The 22,439-nt window shown below is 49.6% G+C and overlaps 1 protein-coding gene across 4 annotated transcripts in view; it reads left to right on the forward strand.

The window, feature by feature from the left end:
• Positions 1-22,439, forward strand: part of LOC147133841 (rho GTPase-activating protein 7) — a 35,462-nt gene that overhangs the window by 6,295 nt on the left and 6,728 nt on the right. For 2 of the 4 annotated variants that reach the window (XM_086012171.1, XM_086012174.1), the window contains exons 1-9: positions 11,819-12,009; positions 17,080-17,151; positions 17,706-17,787; positions 18,780-18,843; positions 19,077-19,633; positions 19,855-20,047; positions 20,274-20,630; positions 20,836-21,170; positions 21,645-21,821. In XM_086012171.1, the coding sequence (XP_085868297.1) occupies positions 11,997-12,009; positions 17,080-17,151; positions 17,706-17,787; positions 18,780-18,843; positions 19,077-19,633; positions 19,855-20,047; positions 20,274-20,630; positions 20,836-21,170; positions 21,645-21,821 (1,850 nt within the window). In that variant the 5' untranslated portion in view covers positions 11,819-11,996. Of the gene's footprint in view, positions 1-11,818; positions 12,010-17,079; positions 17,152-17,705; positions 17,788-17,824; positions 18,004-18,779; positions 18,844-19,076; positions 19,634-19,854; positions 20,048-20,273; positions 20,631-20,835; positions 21,171-21,644; positions 21,822-22,439 lie in introns of those variants that run through there. The other 2 variants (XM_086012172.1, XM_086012173.1) reach the window with 2 other exon arrangements.

A 22,439-nucleotide genomic window follows, 5' to 3' on the forward strand; every position in this document is an offset into this window, starting at 1 on the left:
TTTTGTTCTGTTTTCGTCCATGTCTGGGGGCGGCCGTTTTGTCACTTCCGTCGACTGAAAATGACATGGCAGTCGCTCAGGGCTCGGGTTGAGCCCCGAGCACTTGTGATTTGTCATTTTGCGCGGGCTCAAGGCAGAGTACGTGGGTTCCCACTCTTCTTTTGTTATTCACGTTTAAAAGAAAAAAGACAAACATTTCCAGATGTGCAATGGCAGACAGATCCCGTCTTGCTGTGAAATCCGAAAATCTCCATACGGAATAGCAATCCCGTACAGGATTCCCATTTCACCTTCCTGGAAGCCAGCGCTCACATAGGGCATGTTTGAGCAATTTACATTTGCAGAAAGATTCCTTCCCTTTGTTTTTCAGCGTTTCAGGCCCATTCAAGTCCGTTTCAGAGATTATAGTCAAGGGTTAGCTTTAAGCTTAAGCGTTAGCGTTTGCGCGTTTTCTCGGGCGGGGCGGGGCGGTTTTTGCGGGCTTCGGCTTAGGGCCGATGAACTGATATCGTTTCATGGGCTTGTTTTCTTCCACGCTCTGTGTGTGTTTGTGTGTCCGTGTGGGAGCCCAGCAGGGATTTGAGTTTTTGGACAAAAGAGAGGCCAAAAAAAACCCCCCAAAAATCGACAACAGTCTCAGCATCTGTCACGAAGGGGTGAAAGCGCACTGCGCACATACAATCTAACCTCTGCGCAACCTGTTTCATTTTGAATCTCAGCGTACACACACACGCATCCAGAAATGACATTTAGTCATATCAAATGGACAAAGAAAGACGCGTATCCGACGCCCACCCCTCCAAAAGGAAGACAACCTGCTCCTCCCTCGCACTGGACACCTGTTAGGCGACATTCAATTTGCAGTTAACACGTTTTCCATTTGCAGTTAGTTGGCTCAATGGCAGACGGAAGGGCTCAGTGAAACGTTTCATGACTCAACTTTCCCCTCAAGCTTCCAAGCAAAAATTGGTCCTGGGGAGGAATCTGCCGGTGGCATTTTCCCCAGAAATGTCCTTCCGGAGCAGTGAAACCATGGCGCTTAAAGTTCCAAGCTACCTTTATGGGGCTGCCACGTGATGCGACCGTTTACAAGGAGGACGGCAGCGCGTACGGCTGTGAACCGGCTTTTTTCTTCTTGGCGGCAGCCAGTCTTTTCGGGCAGATTTTAAAAGCATGTTGTCAACAACAAACAACAAAACCCCAGGCCCGCCCCGCCCCGCCCGTCTGGCTAAAGGTTGATGAACGAGCGCTCCCGTTGGCATCTTTTGCAACGTATCCGTGTGCAGATTTCCATTGTCCCGCCTGCGCTTGGAAGTCCACTTTGGAGCGCCGCAGCGAGCGAGGGAGCTCCCGATGACTTCATCGTGGCGAGCACGCAATTACACTGATGCTTTTGACGAATCAATTGCCCCCGTTGGCAACAACTCGCAGCTCGTTAGGCGAAACGCTTCCCCGTCTGCCGCTAAAAGCTTGTGGCCGCACTTCTAAGCGCTTCCATCACCCCTTTGTCCCATGCCTTTCATCATCCTATTTACCTCAACCGTCCGGCCGTTTGTTCAGTGAGTGTTTGTTCAGACCCTAGGTGACAGGTGGATCACAAACCAAGGAAAAAAGGGGGGCGTGCGTTAGCCGTTTGGGGTCAGGCTTAGGTGCTACCGGGAATCGGAAACGACGAACCGGTTCAAAAGGTACGAATCCCAAACTCCACATTCATAAAGGTATGCCAAAAACAAATCTGCCGCTGTTTGTGTTTGGAGGTTGCCCACTGGCTGGGGATCGGCTTTGGGCTTTTGTTTTCACTTTGGTTTTTTTGCTGGACACCGCGGGAGGTTTTGCTTTCCACCCTACTTTGACTCATTATTTTTGTAAGAGCGGAATATTTTCATGCAGCCCAATTCTATGGTTGCAGGTATTCCTTATGACAAAATCGGTTACGTTCCGAACACCATCAGTCACCCCGGTTCAAATCAAGTACGCGTTGCGCATAAATGGCTTCCCCCTTGTTTTTATCCAACTAAAATCGCCACCTCCTATTTTACATATTCCCCAAAAGTCCCCGCTTTCACCAGAATTCCACACTTCCTTAGGTCAAGTTCACAAATCAGTACAGGCATTTTACAAAAGAACCTAAATCCTTTTGAATCTCTGGACCGATTCCAACGTGAAACTCTTCAGATCATTCAGGGCATCGTGGGAAGGATTTTTCGCGGCCCCGCTTTTTCCAGAATTCCAAAAGTGTCTCCTACTCATTCTCACATTGCAAAAATGTCCCTTCACAATTGGCATTTTCCAAATGTCCCCAATCCTTAACCGAGTTTAGCATTAGCGCTCGTTTTCTCTTTTTCTGCACTTCTTTCACAACTCAACTCCTCCTTTTCCAGGTTGCTGTTTTCACATCTCCCCCAACCCCAAAAAAAGCCTCCTTTCATGTAGCTCCAGAGGGCCGAACGTTTGTTGTTCGGCCGCATATGCGCATATGACGCCACCATGGGTCGGACAGTCACCTTGAATCTGCTCTCCTACTGTTTAGTCGCAATTGTGATTTCCACAGTAGCCACGGACTCGTCAGCTCCGAAGTCATTACATCTTTTCCAGGCATACATGGCATTACTCTTTGCATCCGTGTACACTCGAGGGCCTCAGAGAATACCAAATGTGCTTTCGTCCCATTTATTTTCTGTTCTGATTTTCAAAGCTGCCCGCTTAGGCAGCAAACTAGTAGGGCCTGGATTCATTGCACAATCGCCAGACGTATAGCATACAGAAATCTACGAGTCCTCAAGGCGCACACAACAAAGTGACTTTGATTCAATTGCACATCATCAACCAAAGCCATCCAAACATGATTTACGATGACGATTCAACGATTCGCGACCAAAGTCCTCTAATTCGGCGCCTCCTGTGCTTCAAGCCAAGCGATCCCTCGTGTTCTTTTTCCCTGGCCTTCGTGATCATGTGCAGTGGCGTCCCTCCGCGCCGCTGCCTCCTGCTCATCTTTCGGCACATTCATCGTACTTGACTGCTCCTGTGGCTTCTCCATCTCCTTCTGCCTTTATCCACTGGTGGTGGCCACGTTTGGCTTTTTTGTTTCTTTGTTTGTTCGGTTTTACTGCCCTTATAGCCCCGTGTCAGGTGTTTTGGCTGCATTTCCATCCGACCGGCTTATCCCCACTGCAGAGCTATTTGCCAGAATCCCCCGTGCCACCCGCAGAGTTGCATCGGAAGGCATAAGAGGGTCGGGTCATAGAAGAGGCAGAGAAGGAAAAACCGGGAGAGTCGGTGCAGTCCGAGAAGCGGCTTAGGAGGTGTGACGGGCGGTGGCGCAGATAAGCTCCGCGATAAGAAACGGCAGCAGGTCAAGGGCCCGCTAGCGCTAGGAAGGGGAAGCTTGAGACCCAATCGTTTGCACACAAACACTTCAAAGTCCCGTTTTCAAGATGTCTCCTTTTAACTTCCTGCATATTGCATAGCTTTACTTTGTGCTAACGATGGAAGTGATTCCGACGTTTAGCCGTCGCCTAGAACAAAGAGAGCCAAGTCATGTCAAAGTCGGTCTCCCATTCCGGCTTCGAAATGTGAACCTCACATTACATCAGATACTAATTGCTTCTGTGAACGGGCTCTCGTCATACTCCTCTGGCGAGATGCTTTCGATTTTCTGCCACCGCCTGGCCCTTCTCCGTCCATTAGCGTTCTCCCAAAAGCTCCCCCGGAGAGAAGCGGCCGGGGCCCCGTTTAACGATCAGCCGATTGTCTCGGGCTTTCGGGGAAAACAACAGCTGGCAATTCGGCGAGTGAACAATGGCTGGCGATTGTTTTCCTTCGCCACCGGTTCTCGGCGCCGGCCGCGCTCAATTGGAGGCGACCTGTTTCAATCAGACGAGGGGGGGCAAATTGCAAGTGTCGGAAAACAAAACAACAGCTGGATGGATGAAACGGAGACTTTCATTTACTTGCACTCAGATAACAATGCTTTTTTTGGGGGGGCTGGGGGGGGTGCCGGGGGGGCTAATATTCTTCCCACCGGAGACTAATTTAAGTGTCCCTGGTGTTGTTGTGCGTCCTCTCGACTTACTTGAGCATATCCACCTTCTCTCCTTGACAGATTGTGTCTCCCCATTCGACCCCTGATTCGACTGATGATTGAGTAAAAACTCAAAGGCAATCTTACTTTGTTGTTTATGTGCACACAACAAAGTTATTAAAATGACGTATGAGTTGATTGATCATGCCTGCAGAATGGGGCACTCGCATGGCCAATTTTTTTTTTTTTTTAGGAACTTGGTTTCTTTTGCAACAAAATGTTGATTTGGCCTGCAAAAAAAAACAAAACTGAAATGAACTGTGGCCCAAAAACCAAGATACGGACCATACCATGGGTAACGTGTATCGTCACCAACGAACCAAACGCCCCCCCCCCACAGTGTGTTCCCTCTTTAAGCGATAAATATTCTTTGGCATCGAGCACAGAAATTGTCACCAGATGTCTTTAAATGGAAAAAAACCCCAAACTATTTTTCAACAAGAAATGTGAACCCTCATAGTTTGCGAAATGTCATCCTCCATGTGATGTCAAGTAAACTGAACCTCGGAATGGAAAAATCTGTTGACCTATGGCAAAGTATAAACTTCACTTTTGCACTGTGTCAAAAATAGTAGGAGCAGCAGCAGAATAACTTTCAGTGACCCACTTCCAGCCTTTGTGTTGGCGGATGTTTTTTTTATTTGAACCCACAAGACCACATACACACACACACACACACACGCGCACGCACGCGCACGCACACATACACACACACACACACACACACACGCACGCACGCACGCACGCGCGCGCACGCATACACCACCCCCCCCCCCCCCCCCACACACACACACACACACACATATATTGTGCTGGCTGCTCTAATCATTTGGTTGCACACAGCGTCTGCTAGCGTAGCGTTAGCCTAAATACATACAGTATGTCTAATTGGGCCCGTAGCACGTCGGCCTGGTTTCTCTGTCAGGAAAAGATAGATGCTTTTCGACAGCCGCTGCCGCCAATAAGACTTATCGCATTTGCACAAATAGCGTCTGCGAGCGTTCATTTACTCAGCCGCAAACGTGTGTTGATTTGGACGCACTTTTGAATTGACATTGCCGCTTTGACTTCCGAGTCCAAATTGTTCCGTGCCCAAGCCCGCGACTCAGTTTACTCATACGAAGTCAGTATTCTCTCCATTGGAGTCGAATCCCTTGCAGCCCTCTCAAAATCATGCGTTGCATCATGTAAACCAGCGATCTAATCTGAAAGAAAGAAACTGCTTTCACAAAGCGCTTTTGCTTCATTCGGGACAAGCCGCGTCGCAGCAGGTGTTGTGTTGTACGCGTGGCTTTCGGGGGCGCGGCCTGGCGTCAAGCGCGAGGCCAGTTAGTTTGCGTGTCTTTGCGCCGATATCGTGTTTTCAAGCTGCCGGCGATCGTTCTCACTCATTTTGCATGGCGAGCTGTCGGGCGTGATGGCCACTAGCACCCAATTTAGAAGCAGTATTTGCAAGCAAAAGCTTTTGTCACCGCGCCTCATTTGGAATGCCACATGCATAATGGAGCCATCCAAATGCCACGCCACGCAGTGGTCCTCTTCAAGGCCTTATTTCTCCCAACATGGGCGGCCATGGCCATGTCATGTCACGTCGTCCCTTTTATCCGTGCGCCGTTGCCACGGCCGTCGCTCCCTCAAAGCCGCCTACCTTGAATGTCATGATCTTTTCAGGCCAATGATTTTCAATCGGGAAAGATGGCCTAACCTTTTGGGCGGAAAGCCCTCGTCCAGCCCGTGCCGCGCTCACGCGAGGAGCCCCGCCTCTCGGATTGGGCCGAGGGAGCCGGCTGCGCCGCGCAAATGCCTTTGGCCGTTCTCGGCTTCAAGCGCAAGCGGAAATGTTGGAATCCTAGCAAAATACTGTAACTGAAACTTGCAACTCAATCTGTAGCACAAGGAAAAATATGTACTGCGAGTACACAAAAAATCATTAAAAAAAATGCCAATTATTTGCCAAATAATGCCAATTATTTGCACAATTGGCAGCGGATATATGCAACTGAATTGCGGGTATCCAAAATGAGAGACCCCCCGCACCCGAATGGCAAAAGCGATGTCATTTGCGCTGGGTGAAATGACAATGTGCATCGGAGCATGTTAATTGCGGATACTGTAAATATTGTATTTGAGCAGGGAACCCTGCAAAAGCAGTCTGGCTGTTAAAATGTTCAAAGGGCTCGTCGAGCGCAAGCGTATTCGTCACTGCTGGCGGCTTCATTCTTTGCCTTTCCATTTGAATGGTGAAAGATGGCGCTGCAATTTTTAAATCTATCAATGTTTTATAATGGCCCGGCATAGTAGGAACAATTTTCTATGAACAGGCGTGATTAGATATCCAGCCATGAAGTAGTGTTTACTACTCGCCAAGGCGAAGACGTCGCCACGCGTGCCGAGCGCATTGATCCGCTTGCGGCGTGCGGGAGTCATTCCCGAGTCTGGCATCAAGGCCGATGTCAAAGGGATTCAGTCTCGCCGTCGATGACTCTCCAGTGCTTTTTAAAGCAATTTGGCGTCTCGTGGGCCGCATGACGTGGCGCTAATTCAAAGAGGTCGGCGGATGCGTTAAATGCGCTTTTTGCAGTGCTCGGTGAGCGAGCGCGTCTGCGCTCCAAAGTGCAGCCAACGTCATGCAAAAAGCGCACCGGAGCTGCTGCTCCAGGAATAATCAAGCAAAAAGTGCAGCTCGCGGCCCAAGGGGAGACGCGTAGAGTGACGCAAGCATCCATCGGGAGGGAAACGCTACTAGCCGGGATGTAAGTCCAGGTTTCCTCAAAGTGCTCCGAATCCCCAAAACGTCAGGTCCCGCCCGGGCAGACCGCCAGTGCTGTGCCGCCGTCATCGCCCGAGCTGCCGTTAAGTCCCTAAAGCTGCCCAAAGAACCCTGCGGGGGATTGAGAGCCAGTACAAAAAGAGTCAATTAAACATTTGCAGATTATATATATGGCTCCCCCTTAACACGGAAGTGGATTATCAATGGCCAATAATGACGCAGCCCCGTTTTGGTTTTTTGCATTTCTCTTGCCCCCTCGATATCGCTCGATATTGTTCTCCTCCAAAGATTTACAGGCCTCAGGAGAGGAAAGCGCCGCAGTCGTCAGATGCTGCCAGACTAATTGAAGGTCTGGCGTTGAAGTCACTTTTGAACAACTCGGGGAAAGTAAGTCTTGACCGTTTGGACAATTTGACTTTGTGAAATGTCAAATTGAAAACCTTTTTTTTTCCCCCTGCTGCCTGTCCTCATTCGGGTCACGGGTAACTGGAGCTCTTCTCAGCTGACTTTTGGCAAAAGATGCAGGGTACGCCCCCCGGAATCGGCCATCCTCCCGTTTTTATGGACCGACGGCTCGTGGCTAACTGGACTTTCTCCCTGATGACTTTTGGCAAGAATGACCCCCGGACTGCTTGCCAGTCAATCGCAGGGCACGGCTGACTTTTGGCGAAGAGAAGCAGGGCGCACCCTGGACTGGACCGCGGGCCTCGTACCGATCCAAAGATCCTTCACACTTGATTGGGAAATTAAAAGTTCGGAATGTTTTGGGAATGCGTGAGGCACGCTGGAGCAGCCGGAGAAAAGCAAACTCCACAGAGACGCGGTCGACAGAGATTCCAAGCCAGATCTCTGGACTGTGAGGCAGAGGTGAAAACCCGATTGCACCAAATGAGATGGGCAGCGCGTGGGACTACGGATGGGACGGGATGGGATGGGATGCCGGCGAATCGGAGGCGCTTTTCAGGAGTCCTAAGACCTGAGAGATGAGCAGAAATGGCGAGCGGCGACAAGCGCAGGCGGCCTTCCCGGGAAGGCGGCCATGAATCAGCGAGGCGTTTCCCGAGCGGGCCAGCAGGACGCCCGGTCCCTCGGCTGCTTCCCTTCCACAGAAGTCTGCCGCGGCGCTGCGGATCACGGCGCTCGGCTTCCGGCCAGAGACTTCCTCTTGTTACGCTCGCTTGATGCCGTCGCCGGGGAGCCCAAAGAAGGTTTTTCAACGTCAATCGGACCGCGGTCAAGATTTTCGAGCAAATGCTCTGGGTTGAAGGCCTAAACTTTGTCTTTGCCAGATTCTTAACAAAGGGCTGCCACACCACACGCTATCGTCCAAGTGCCTTGGCAGACATTTCATCCGCCGCTGACCTTTATGGCATCTTTCTCACTCAATGACTGCAAGTCCAATACTCGGAAGGGACAAGTTGACGGCAAAAACGAGGCTCAGAATTGGCGTCCAAATGGATTTTTTTTTCTCTTTTGTCAGACCATCGTGTGTGTGTGTGTGTGTGGGTGTGTTTGTGTCAAGCAACCATCATGGCTTTCTTAATGGGGCTTCACACATCCTTATTTAGTGCTCCATTGTGCTCAACAACGGCCATGACTCAAAGGCAAACATTTTTGTGGCTATACTTAGTGAGGTTGGCAACACTGCCCCCCCCCCCACGTCACACTTCCACCCAACCCTCAAGTGGCTTCAGGTGGCACCTGACCTGACTCACTGTTGTTTGTTTTTTTTTTGTTTTTTTTCAGGGGTGGGGAGGAATTTCCAAAGAGCAATATGGTTGAAAGTCCGGTCCTGCCAGGGGCTCCGCGGGCTCCTGGCAGCGTCCCTCGGTTTCCATCGAGCTCCTGGACAAAAACATGCTATTTATAGTGCCGTCAACAGGGAGACTTTGTTATACGGTTCTTGGCTCGGGAGAATCTCCTCAGGTAGTTGGCTTCCGATACTTTGTGATCTTCAGTACACACATTTTCCACTTCGATTTATTGGCGACGTAACATGCAACTGAAAAAAAAAAAAAAAAATCAACAGGAAATGAGGTGAACATGCCTATCTTGCTATGACACGCAAAAGTCTCAAGGACTTTGAAACTCAAGGGACAATTTGACGGCATGCCGATCATTTGAATCGAGTGTTTTGGGGGAGGGAGGCACGAGGATACGCTATGTGGCACGTTCTCCAGATGTGCGCGGGCGGAGGTGTCTGTTGTGAAGCTCTGCACAGCACAGAGGGTGAGGCGAGAATTCAAGAGGGAAGGACGCTTCCTGTCCGGCCGAGTCGGAAATACCGAACCCCAAAGCCTCCGAGGCTGCCTTCGGATTAGACGAGGCACGCACGTTTACACAACAGTAAACTGGGACACACCCCAGAGCACACAAGTAAGCAGCCATGCCAAGTTTGCGGGGGTAAACACATCACGCACGTCCCCTCGTAAGCGCCTGGCTGGAACACACACACACACACACACACACACAGGGGCGCGCCCGCGCACACACGCACCGCAACTCCCATCCGTCGGGAGTATTGTGTGATTCTTCCTCTTCTGACGCCCGCCAGGCTCCGGAAAAGGAAATGCAGTCTTGTGTAACCTTTCCACGCAGAGACACAGAAAGAGAGAGTTTTTTTGTTTTTCTTTCGGTCGCCTCGTGACGAATTCCGATCAGTCCCGGTCTAGACGTGTTTTACCATTGGAGGCCAAAGTTGAGGGTTGCGCAGGAAGTTGCCACTTTGTACAGAAAACCGTAACTTGTCAGACAGTCTCGGACCTCTGACCGTTTTGGGCCGTTTACTCGTCGACGAAAAATGTTTGCTGCCTGTTAGGCGGAGGCAGAATCATGGATTCCAGCTCTACGGTTTATGACACAGTTGCGCTCCTACCACGGCGGCGTATTTGTACTGTACTAAAGTATGTCGGAACATGCTGGAATCGCTCACTTAGCGACGGTATGCTAACGGGAGGTGGCAGAAGTACTGACAAAGTAGTTCCTTCTCGCTCCTCTTTTACGCTGTTGTTGAAAAAAGGAACAATCCTACTGTGACCAAATCAGGGGCTGAAGGGGCCGTTTTCAAATGTAGCAAGCAAAGCCAAACTTTTGAGGCGGCGGCGTTGTACAAGTGCCTCTCCTCTCAAACAAACTCCGGAAAACTTGATTAGATCCTCTTTTCTCCTCCACTCGGAAATTAATGTAGCGATTCACGGAGACCCGGCTTCTGCCTTTTAGGAGTTTATTCACATTTGAAACACCTCTGCCTTAAATGGAAGGCCATTAGCGCTAATGGTATACCTTGAACTGAGTGCTGATGAAAGCTTGAAGAAGCATCGTACGCGGCGTTTAGTCATCGGCCCATTTGGAGACCTTCTCATTTTGGCTGAGTGCCGCTTCTTCGCTGGTAATCTTGTTAATGACCTTGTTCTCTCGCTTTGCTCATCGTACAATCCAAGACAATGAAATCACGAGCTAAGGCGCTAATGGACGTGACCGCGCAATGGTTTGACATTCACCCTTTCCTTCTGTTTTGTTTTCGTCCGCATAGATCCGTACGACTCTTTACGAATCTGCGAAAAGACAAACATCAGACGTCTCGGGAGAACGTTGAAGAACTACGCCTTACCCGGCATGGCGCATTGAATTAGCACCTATGAGAACATTGGTTTTCGAAACGGAACAAAAACAGCGCTCGGCAAGGATCCTGCGACAAATGCTGTGTTCAAACAAAAACGGGCAGCAGGGTGCAATACTGACATTTGGTGGCAACACCAAACCCCCCCGCGAACACCGCGCACGCTCTCCCAGCAAGGTCAAAAAGAAAATGCAATTTCAGTTTGACGTGACAGGCAGCGCGCTTAGCACTGGCGTGGCTGCCGTGGAGCGCCTCGTTGGCGCGCCGTTGAATATTTGTGCGACAACCTTGCGGGATATGGTCCAGCCGCCGGAGGCTTAGTGCAGAAACATTTTCACAGCTCAAACGTGCAGTTATTTGGGGTGTACCAAAAACCGGATGGATCCGGAAAACCATTTTGGGGGTGTAAAAGGTTGCGAGTGCATGGCATCGAACCATATCGAATCGTCGTCTTTTATTGGAGAGATCGACGTATCTTGGAAGGAATTGGCACATTTCACACTACTGACAAATTCATTCAAATAATGAATAATTGCATCATACGCTCTCCAACTGAGCCATACTACATGGAATCGAATCCTAATCTCAGAGTTGAGCCGAATCGTTCCACTTTCAAATCCAACCGACCTTGAATGGTTTCGCGTCTAACATATTGGAAATCGCGTCGAATCGTCTTTTGTGAAGAGATGCACACCCTCGACGGTTGACAGATGAGCGGAGCGAGGTTTCCACACTTTGAGTGGACACGCCCGCAGCACTTAAGAGGGGAGAAAATTGCTCCATATTTCACAAGGTTGAAGCCTCACTTTATAGACTCTGTGGTTTTTTTGGGGGGGTTTTAATGTTCAAATTTGGACACTCTTTTCTGTGATGTTTCCAATTTAGAAGACATTTATTTCCACTGTAAAGGGGCATTAAATATTTCCATTTTGATATATTTTTGGATCACGGTAGCGGAAGTTGTTTGATTCCAAATGTGGAATGTGTGTGGCCGTTGAACTTGTCAATGACTTTTTGCTCTGAGCCGTATAGAAAATCCATGAGAGCGACAACTTTGCCGCATTTAACTTTACTTTGCGAAATGACCCTACTGTCCGGCACACCATGATGTCGCCCCCCCCCCCGAAAGAAAAAAAAAAATCCCATAAATATGAACTGCTAAATTCCCCGCAAATGCTCACATGTCGGGAGCATTTCCCCCCCTGAGGGTTATTTTTAGGACACTAAACCCCCCCCCGCCCCCCCGTCCCCTCCTTTCCCCCGGTCTTTGGATGGTCTGGTCCTGACCAGAGGAAGAGGAGTGGCAAGGAGGGGAAATGTCGAACAATGACTTTCTGAACATGATGCCCGACGCGAGCAACACGGCAGGACTTAACTGCGTCGCTCCCGGCCGGTCAGGATATAAGACTTTTCCCACTCTGGATTTCGTTGGTCTGAAAACTCCCGTTTTTTTCTTTCTTTTTCCTTTTTTTTGCTGTGTATCTCATCACATCCAAATGGAAGTTTGCTAATAAGCTTCAAGCATGTTAATCCCAAGTGAGTATGTGTTTGACTTATAATAGAATGTTTGTCTTTGATGACAGCCGCTTGTTTAATAGGCCTCCACAAGATAAGCGGGCGATTGGCGTTTAATTAGCATCGTGAGCAGTAATTAATTAGAAGCCGATGCAGCCTTTGCGACCGTAAACGTGTCCTCTGCCAATGTCTGTTTGCCGATTTCTCGAGGGAGCTTTTTTTTTCCTTTTCGCGGGCGCAACAATCACACGTTCGAAAGATCAGAAATGTGGCTTGCACGCCTGGGGCGTTATGCCTTTAAAACAGAATCATTCCAAAGTCCCATTTCTGGTTTTAACCAAGGCTTTTCCAGATTAAGCAAAGGACATCAACTTTATTCAAACCAGGTTTGCTTTTTGTTTCGCCCCCCCCCCCCCTCCAGCAGTAATAGTAGAAATAAATATTTTGGCTTTACAGACGATGTGAGAATAAGTGTCTCCTTTTTGTCGAACAGGATGTCGACACCATAAAATGAGCCAATCAAACTGCATGGCTCAGCTATGTGCCAGTTCCCTTTGTCAGTATTGGAAACATTTTTGGAAGCACATGCCTCGGGTCAAACGGTTCCAATGTGGTGAAATGACATCACATTCGGCACGGCTGACCCTGCAATTCATAATAAAGGTTTCATTTTTCAAGAGCTTTAAGTACTCGAAGGCACTCAACTGTGTTCCACTGAGCACCTTATCAAACGCAAAACGTGAAAAAAGTTTCACTTCATGGCTGTTAACAGGAATTAAAGTCTTGAGTCTCTTGAAAATAAAAGTCACTACAGAGGTGGGAAAAGTCTCCAAATGTAATGACGAAGGCCTACTAGCTCATTTTTCAACCTTGACGAGCAACACTTTGTCAAACTGACCCCCAAAAAGTTCAACCCAAAAATGTCCAACGGAACCAAACCATTCCATCCGGTGAAAGTCCTCTAGCTTAATGCCGTTAGCTTAATGCCGTTAGCATAATGCGAAACATGATGGACGAGCCAATGGATTTGAATTTGCATCGATGTAATCCTAAAGCTTCAAACGGCTGCTACTTGATCCGCCGCGGACTAGCAACACATACAAACAGATGACACATACTGACAGGCATTGATTTTCTCTGCTCCTGTGACGACTCTTACTGAAGCGCAGTTGGGGACCTTCTCTGCCTCTCGCGCCTTAATAACACCGCCTCTTGTCCGGCAGACGTCCGTGCTACTTGGCACGAACTGAGAATGGACTGCGACTGTAAATAGCTGTAAACCCTGCTAGTTGCCACAGAGTTGCTGTTTTTTTCCACATCTTTTGACACGGAATGTGGAATCCTGCTTTTCAGCTGAGTTCAACTTGTGCAGCCAACTACAGACGTATCACCTACTTAGTTCTTTATACTTTCTTTTGTTCGTCAGCGGTTCCTCCGTGTCGACATTTGGACTCTTTGCGCTGTATCGCCGTCAGTCGGAGCGAGCGGGGCGCGTTCTCGATCAGCCGAGCAGCTGCGAACGCAAAAGGGAATCATCGCCGTCCCTCTCCGGTTTGGGGAAAAAAGTACCCCAGCCCTCGCTCCGATTTGCTTCGCCCTAACTGGGGAGGGCTTATCCCAACTCATTAGGGCTGAGCGCGCGACTCCAAACTCTTTTGGGTGCCAGGCGGCTGTCGGTGGAGCTGGAGTGCAGTTTGCACTGTGAGTGTTGTTCGCGACGGATGGCAACAAGAGTGCCGGCATGAGCTCATAATGCAGCCGCGCCAACCGGCCGCGTGTGCGCGCGTCGCCGCACTCGAGGAAGTCACCGATTGTATATTTGATTCGAAGCTTAACCCGGGTACAAACATACGACAATCGGGCCACATTTGAACATTTTTTTCCCCCTTCCCGATCAAAGTAAGCAGAGGCCGGATTGTCGAATGTCTCTAATGGGTTTTCCTGATTATCCTGCGGCGTGCACACCTACAATCAGGCTGGACTTGGGCCCCGACCGCCCCCACCCCCCCCGACCCCCCCCACCCCCCCTTCCAACCAAAGTCAGCAAAGGCCCGATCATCTGGCCCCGAAAGATTATCCTCGGCCTGATTATGCCATGGTGCGGGGAGTGTTCGGAGTTCTTTTTTCTTGTGTTGAGTGCGTGAGCCCAAGCCAGCTTATCTCAACGTCCGTCAAAGATTGTTGCCGAGCGTTGCGACTTGTGTTTCCCGATTGTGGGTATCAATATGGATGCGATGTGCGGCCTTGCCCGTTTCCGCTATACCGCAAATGCAGACCGCAAATATTTCCCCCGTGTGGACAGGATGCCGATCATAAGCTTTGCTGACTCTGAGGCCCTTAAGCATTAAGGCAAACTTTGATTTCCAATTAATATTCAGAGTTTTAAAGCTAATCACCTGCTGAAAGCGGCAAAAATGATTCCTGCCAAACCCTGATTTCATCGCGTCTTTCAGCAGATGGAAGTTAGCGCGAGATGTCCTTGGCGTTTTGTCTGAAATAAAGTACAGGAGGTTGTAGGGAGTATACCAGGTCAGTGAAGTGCACAGTGTGGAGTATAATCGTTAAAAAAAGGGAGCCAAAAGGTTAATTAAGAGGGTTTTATTTTGCCTGTTACTTCATACATAAGGTGATTACATTTTCTCTCGGGTAATTACGAGCGAATCGAGGGGGTGGGCATTTCTCGCACTCCAAGCGCACAAGCAAAATGCAACAACAACGTGTTGTCCCGGCGTTGTTGCGGCCACAAAGATAGATTTACGGCGCAAGCGTGGGCCTCCTCCGTGACCTGGATGACTGACAATCAACAGAGACCCAAAGAGAAAAGCAAGTTCTTAGCGAGAAGGTTGCTATTTTGATATTGAAGTTGTGACAGCAAGTTGAAAATGCCTTTGTACCTTGACAAATGCGCAACCTTTTTGGGGGGGTTCCGGGTAGAAGACTTTGAAGAAGCATGCAATGGCAGGGAACTCTTCAGAGCAACTCGCGAACAAGCGGTAAGGAGATCAAACCCGGCCCTCCAAGGTGCGGCACTGTCGCGATATGCCTCCCAAATCTCATCTGACAGCAAGTTACGTAAGCCAGAAAAATGCCAATGGACGGGAATAGAAAAGCAGGACGGCGAGTAGCTCGAAAGTGAGGCCGGTTCACGCTTGCCCTAATGAGTTTGTGGAGGTTTTAAGCCCAGGCGAGGAAGAAAACACTCCACACCTGTCAGAAACAACAATGAGCTGCCAAACGCGGCCTTGGCGTTCAGTCGTCCGCCGCCCCGGCCCCGTGTTTACGTAAGCGATGCTATCTGCCCAGCTCCCCGTTAGCTATTAGCGCAGTCGGCAAAGGCCTCTTCCTTCTTCGAAATGACCGTGTGTCAAAGGAAGTTGTGGCGTGGCCCCTCCGGACTCTGATAAGAGATTTGGATGCGCGATAGATCAAGCAGGGCCCCGCCTGAGATGTTCTCGACGCGCGTTTGAAATCGGCCATTTTGTTTTGGGCCATAGCTTTGAGCAGGATATCCAGCCATCCATTTTCTGTAGAGCTTGTCCTCCTTAAGCTAGGTTCGCTCTTGAAGAGACAGACAGGTGGGTCTTAGCAGTTGTGTCATTTCTGGTCAAGTTGAATTTCCAGCTTTATGGTCAACATCAAACAACTCGACCGCATGTTATCGACGATGTGTCATCGGCCGTCAGGAAGGCACAGGGGCAGATCCTTCCGGGCGGGCGGTCGCGCTCTTCCTCCTGCTTCCATTCTGTCTGACATTTGACACGTGAGTGCCGAGTTTCGCCTTTTTTTGTTTTTACCCCTCGGTGAACTCCTCGCAAGTGCGGTAAGTGCTCTGCTTGAAGGTCAGGAAGTCGCTGTATAGTATTTTGAATTTTAAAATGTGACTCACACATGGTGCGGGGGGGAAAAAACAAACCTAAGCACTAACCAAAATGCTTCTCCTTGTCATTCTTATTGTAGTGCCTGTCTCGGGCCGAAAGGCCTTGACCCAACAAGGATCTGCCATCAGAATTAGTGATGGAAGGGTTTAACGTCGACAAAAGTCGACCGTGACATTCTGAACCGATCAGAAAAGAAGGAAAACAAATTTCTCTTCCTACAAGACGTTCATAGCGAGGGAAGGAAAATGCTCAAATTAGCGTGATCATTTACACCACTTTAACATTCCCCACTGTTGGCCACAGCTGACTGGAGAGGAAAAATCACATTGAACACACGACACAATTTTCACCCAGGGTCACATCCAATAATGGGGCCTTTGCTGACTGAGGTGCTTAAATAACCCGCTGTAACCCGTTTCTCCGTGGTGGTGTTGGATTAGTGGGGGAAAAAAGAGGCGGGTTGCAAAGACCGGGGCTCTAACATGCGCATATCCCGTGGATTTGCGCCAACATCTTCGACCTGCTCGGCGAGCGCACTTGATCCCGTTTGGAGCTCAAATGTCGCATCTCCATCCCAAGGCCCCCCGAAGTAGGCGCCGTTGTTCAGTCAAAGGGCTTGTTTGACTGCTCGGGATGAATACACTTGAGGTAATATGATGCCATTTTTCCCTCTTCTCGCGGTTGGATAACGTTGATTCAGTCAAGTGCAAAGAGCACCGCGTGTCTATCGCGGTTGAAGCAGCCCTGCTCAATTTGGCCCTTGCATTCCCAGTACATTGGCGTAGCACGAGAGCTGGGATTTAGTCGGCAGAATATTCAAAGAATGACTTCGACTCCCTATTGCGCATCGGCGCCTTACGCACAAGGGCAGCCCGTCGGAAAAAGACGCGGAAATGTGGTTAAAGGGAAATTAGGCTCGAGTTGACGCCCGAACGGGAACAAACGCCAACGGAAATGACCGGATACCTTTCCGTTCTTACTTTTGGAGTCCGAGTGGACCCAGTTCCTTCCCCGCTCTCCGCCAGTCGGCGGTAATTAAAATGGTCACAGATAATGAATTGCCAGTATGCGTCCCCAGGTCGATTCCAAGGCAAATTGAATCAAAGCTCATAAAGAGACGGCTGATTAAGTGCAAATATTTGTGCTCTTAAAGCCGTCGGCGCGCGGAGTGATTGCCATTGACTCAAGAGTTGTTGCTTGTATTTCTTTGCAGAGATCGAAGCCAGGGAGGCCTGCCATTGGCTACGAGCGGCCGGCTTCCCTCAGTACGCGCAGATGTTCCATGGTAAAGGACCGCTTTGTCTCTTTATTTGTATCTTGACGTATCATTGAGGCAAGTTCTCAATTTCAGCGATGAGGCAATGCCATCAAAAGCAGAATGGGCCTTGATTAGATTTTTGAAATGGGAGATGGGAACCATTTTGATGAGTTTGCGTTGTGGCCTAGTCCAAGGGCATATTGCAGGAAAACTGAAAGCACTCTTACCAATTCCACCGTTAGTTCAGGTAAACTTGAGGTACCTTCAACATGTTGCCTGTTTGTTAAGAAAGCAGTTGCATGAAGTGCTGATTGTACAGTGGCAAGTTGCAAGTTGCCTTTCAAGACTTTGCAGATGACGACGAGCCAGCGCATATCTCATGTCGAGTCCGTGCTGGAATATCGTAAACAGGACGGGACGCAGTATTGAGCCTTGTGGAACACCCCTGGTAAATGGCAGGAAAGTCGATCGGGAGTTAGCAAGAGTCTCACGTCATTGCGATAGATCGTTTTGAAAGTCAAAACCGACATCTGTCAGGCCGAGGAAATCCAGAAGTAAAGGTGATAATGTTTGCGTGTCAGACTGCAGTTTTCCCATCGACGTGGAGCTCGCCAAGAGGGATCATCACTTCCTGGATAAAGACGCTCTGGATTCCCTCAGCAGGTAACACTCTCAGGATGATGACATTGGGGATTTTTTGCGTGCATTGTGTTTTTGTCTGTTGGGAGACCACGAAGGCACCGAATGCCACCTTGGGAGTCCGTGAAGGACTTTGCAAGTCGCTGTCGCTCTCCCTGCTCAGCTTTGATGAGATGTGGACGGCAGCTCACATTTGAGCTCTCTCCCAGCTGCAAAGTTGTGTTTTGGCGGGATGTCACGGTATAGTAACAGTGCTCCAAAAGTCAGGACACACTGCCTGCCGGGAACTAAACTAACGACTAACAGCCAGTCACAGAAGGGAAACTTGCCAACGGAGGGCAAATTCTTAACTGCTTTTAAGTGGAAATGAAACCTACTAGCGTCAACATAGCAGTGGCGGAAGTAACATCATACAAATTCTTTCTTACTGTACTTGTACTTGGACAAATTCGATTCTGTAATCCATCTAAATATCCCAAATGGCGTAGCCGTAAGCCCCCGCTGTTCAGAAATATTGTCATTATACCCTTTTGAATCTCAATTGGCATTTCTTTGCGAGCTGGGTGACCTTATTTTCTGACACAGTTGTCCTTTAAAAAAAAGTTAAAAAGTAACAAAAGGCCAATATTCTTACATGTTTTAGCAGCTATTTTGAACTATCAAACCTTAGCCGTAGCCTACATGGAAATGTGGCATTTTCGTACAAAATTTGAGACATTTAGTGTTTGCCAACTTTTGGCCACTGAAAAACATTGACGCTTTCTTAGGGATTTGCTCTTACTAGCATCAGGTTGGCTGCTAACCGCCGTAGCACGGGCTTTTGTGATGATGCTGTTGCTGCTGTCGTTTTTATCCGCCTGTAGTTCATTAGACACGTTGGAATCCAAGCTGTCTTTTTTTTTTGTTTTTTTGCTAGCTATCTAGCCAAAGAATCACAGCTGCAGACGTTTCCCAGGTGACCTGAATCTCCAACGTATTGCATCACTCTTGGACTAACTTTATCTTCCTTTTTGCAGGCGTCTGATCACATTGAACAAATTTGCCCAGATGAGGCTGGACCTGCCGAAAGCGAAACATCAAGTAAGTTGTTGAGAGGGCCGAGAATGCAGAAATTCAAATGCAACGAGATGCTCGTATCAGTGTTGTGCCAAATGACACTGCGCCGCGAAACTGCGTACTAGTTGGGAATCGTTTAGTTGGGAGGCTTGATTCAGCCCGTCGGTGCTTGAGAGCTTCTCAGAAAACAGGTTCATTGCTGCTTGTGTAATTTTTGTATGTTCAATTGTATGTACAATTACGGTGTCCGCTTTCAGAGTGATGAAGACTTTCCGGAGGACGATTTCTGCGCCATCAGCCCCAGGTGGACCCACGACAGGCGGATGCGACAATGGCGGCGCCTGGACTCCTCGGCGGAATTCCTCCACTTATCTGACGCCTCAAACCCCCCTCAGGGCGTGTCCCTGTGTGGCCACCGGGATGACCACCGCGACGTCTGCTCCATTGACAGTTCAAGCAGCACCGAGAGCGAACGGCAAATCCGAAAGGGTCCACGAGAATGCGCCGACCCGACCAGAAGCCCCGCGGACGACCAGGCCACGAGCCGGAGCTCGTCACGCTGCTCCTCCGGCAACAAGACGCCGTCCCTGGACATCTCGTTCAGCGGACCCCCGTCACCTGGAGGCGGAAGCGGCGGAGGATCCTCCATTATGAGTCTGGAAGCCTGCGTCACGGATAAACCGCCCCGCAAAAAGGGTACCAGCCTTCTGAGGAAGATGGAGAAACTGAGGTTGAGAGGAACAACCGGCTTCCTCTCTGCACCGAGGAACCACGCAAATGTGGCTGGGATAGCCCGAGGGTCTGCGGGAGGAAGGTGAGGAGGTGGTGACTGGGTTATCTGGCTTTACGCACTGAGACAAGGTGATGTGGTGTTGCTCAAGGCTCCTTTCTTGAGCCACTGTTTTTATTTTTTTATCTTTGAGGGGGTCACACAATCGAACAAAAATGTCCCAAAAAACAGTTTAGGAGGGTTTTTAGATTCCTGCATCGCTAATTGAAAGCTAACTTAAAAAAAAAAAAAATGTTCATTCCTAGCCAAGCCTCTTCTTCGCCCTCGTCCCCGCGCGCCATGAGCAGCAGCAGCAGCAGCAGCAGCAGTAACAGCCACTCAGAGAGCAGCAGCGCGGTCAGCACGCCCAGCCCGGTCACGCGTGTTCGGAGTAACTGCAAACGCACCGAAATGGCCGAGGGAGTGACTCGCGGCAACAACAACCATACGGGCACCACGGTCAGTACAAAGCAGTTGATAGTAGACGCCTGGACATGAATGGAAATGATCCCAGATTCCGTGGGGTGTCCCACAAGGATCAATTCTCAGACACTTGTCATTTTATGTTTCTTCTCCCTATCTGAAAGGAAATGTATTATGGCATTTTTCAGAATGTATTTGTATTCAAGTCAATTTCCATAACATCTCCATACGTTTGACTTCACCCCTTTATTTACGCCCTCAGGACTACAAAGGCCAGATCAACAACAACAACAACAACAACAGCATCAGCCAGGACAGCCTGCTCTTCCACATCCCCCATGGCCACAAACCGGGGACCTTTCCAACCGCCCTTGCCCGCAAGCACGCCCTCCTGTCCCCCATCAGGGATCAATCCTCCGTCAATTGGAGGACGGGCAGCTTCCACGGTTACCAAGAAGGACGCAGTTGCCGGCGGGGCGCGTCGTCGCCCGAGGCATCGCCGAGCCCGCCGGACCACCGGCTGAGCGTCTACGACAACGTGCCGGATGACCCGCAGCTGTCTGAAAGCGAAGTTGGCAGCGGGGGGAGTGTGAGCGATGCGGAGAAGATGGGGGCCGAGGTGGGTGCTGTGTCGCCATTTACCCTGAGCCCTGTTATATGGCTTTCTTTCTTCTTGTTGTTGTTGTTGTTGTTGTTTCAAATCAATTTCATGGGGTTTTACATTTGGGTTTTTGTTTTTTTCACCGCTACCTTGGCTTAAGAGTTGCTTCTCCCTGCTCCTTGTAGATGTTTCCATTTTGTGTTTTTGCCCGACTCTTTGTCAGGTATGTCGACTGTTGGGAGGCGAGGACGTTTTCTCGGCTCTGGACACGGTTTTGGAAAGGATCAACGACTTGCAGCAACTGGTGTCCACCTGGACCGAGAGTCTATCCGAAGACGACTGTCAGCGAGACTCCTCCTCCGCCTCTTCTTGGGCTTCCTCCTGCTCCCAGGACTCACCTGCCAACGGCTCCACCGCCGCCTCCCCCTGCCCTTCCTCCCCGACCCACATCCGCCTGCAGGTGCAGTATTCAGAGGAGGAGGAAGAGGAGGAGAGCTGCGAGAAGTCGTCGGTGAGCGAAGACGAGTCCAAAACCAGATCGCCGCGAGACAAGAGCAGGTGAGGAAGCGCACATTTCTGGAAGACACAACAAATGCAGATCAGTCCTGATCCGTCCGTTTTGTGATTGGCTTTTACACAACACTTGAACTTGACATGCGTTGCAATGTAGTGGTAACCGTCTTTTCATATTACCGTCAGCCTTCGCCTGATTGCGGTTCGCCGGTAGTGAATTTACCCATTCAAAGTGTTGATGCGCTTTCTGAATTCACTTCATCTTTGCATATGGAAACACGTCAATGTTCAACCAAGCCATATTACAACAAAGGTCCACCAGCTAAATGCTCACGCACAGTCCAGTTCTGATGCGAGATGACAGGAGGGGCTAACGGAAATTAGCATCGACAGTACAGTGTGCACAGTCTTGGAAGGAAAGTGCTACAAGAAAGTGCAGCAACGCATCCAAACAGATCTTCGATTCTTCTTTTAAAAAAAGAAAACAAAGTGCTTTCTGGCATTCTGTCATATTTGCAGCCCAGCGAGCCAGCAGCTGCGCTGGTCCGGCGAGCGGAGCCTTCCCCCTTTGCCAGCCAGTCCGGGTGTGGAGAACCAGTCCGTCTCCCAGTTGGCTCTCCTTCACAAGCTGGCCCTGCTCAAGCTCACCGCCCTGATGGACAAACACTCGCCATCCTGCAAGCAAGGTTGGAGCTGGTAAGGGCTCAGCGGCCGGCCGAGCTGGGATCCAAGCGCGCGTCGGATGAGAAACAAAAGCTAATTGTGTCGCCGCAATGTGTCTTTGCTCTGGCGTGGGCAAAAAGAGTACCGGTAAATATTTCAGGCAGCCTATTTTGAAAAGTCATCTATTATTCGTGGCTCAGGTGCAGACTGGCTCCCCGGCTGTAAAATGACTGTGAGTAGCGACGTGTTTTTTTTTCAAAAGAGAAACTTTTGGAAAAATCCCACTCTGGACCTCATTTGTACTGTAACGAGCTGGAATAATCTGGGGCTGTTTTGATGGATTTATTTCGTTGTTTTTGGACTCGTGCTCCTGAGTAATGTTTTCTTACGGGCAAAAGAATAATTGTCCAGTCATGTCGGACATCCCATGTAAATGTCGCTTTTTTCAAATGAATGGTCACCTTAGTTGAGAGCGGCAGACCATTCAAGTTGTCCGGGCAGCAAATTGTGAGCTCATCTCTCATTTAGACCAGATTTAGATCCTTTTTTTACCCTCTTTACTTCTGGTTCAAGCGTGGTGCGCACATACCGATGGTTAAGATGTGCGAGACAGCCCAACCCAAAAAAATGACATCTGTTCTTACTACTGCG

The sequence above is a fragment of the Filicampus tigris genome, chromosome 17, assembly GCF_054856515.1.
Source record: "Filicampus tigris isolate MCC_2025a chromosome 17, RoL_Ftig_1.0, whole genome shotgun sequence".
Taxonomy (NCBI): domain Eukaryota; kingdom Metazoa; phylum Chordata; class Actinopteri; order Syngnathiformes; family Syngnathidae; genus Filicampus; species Filicampus tigris.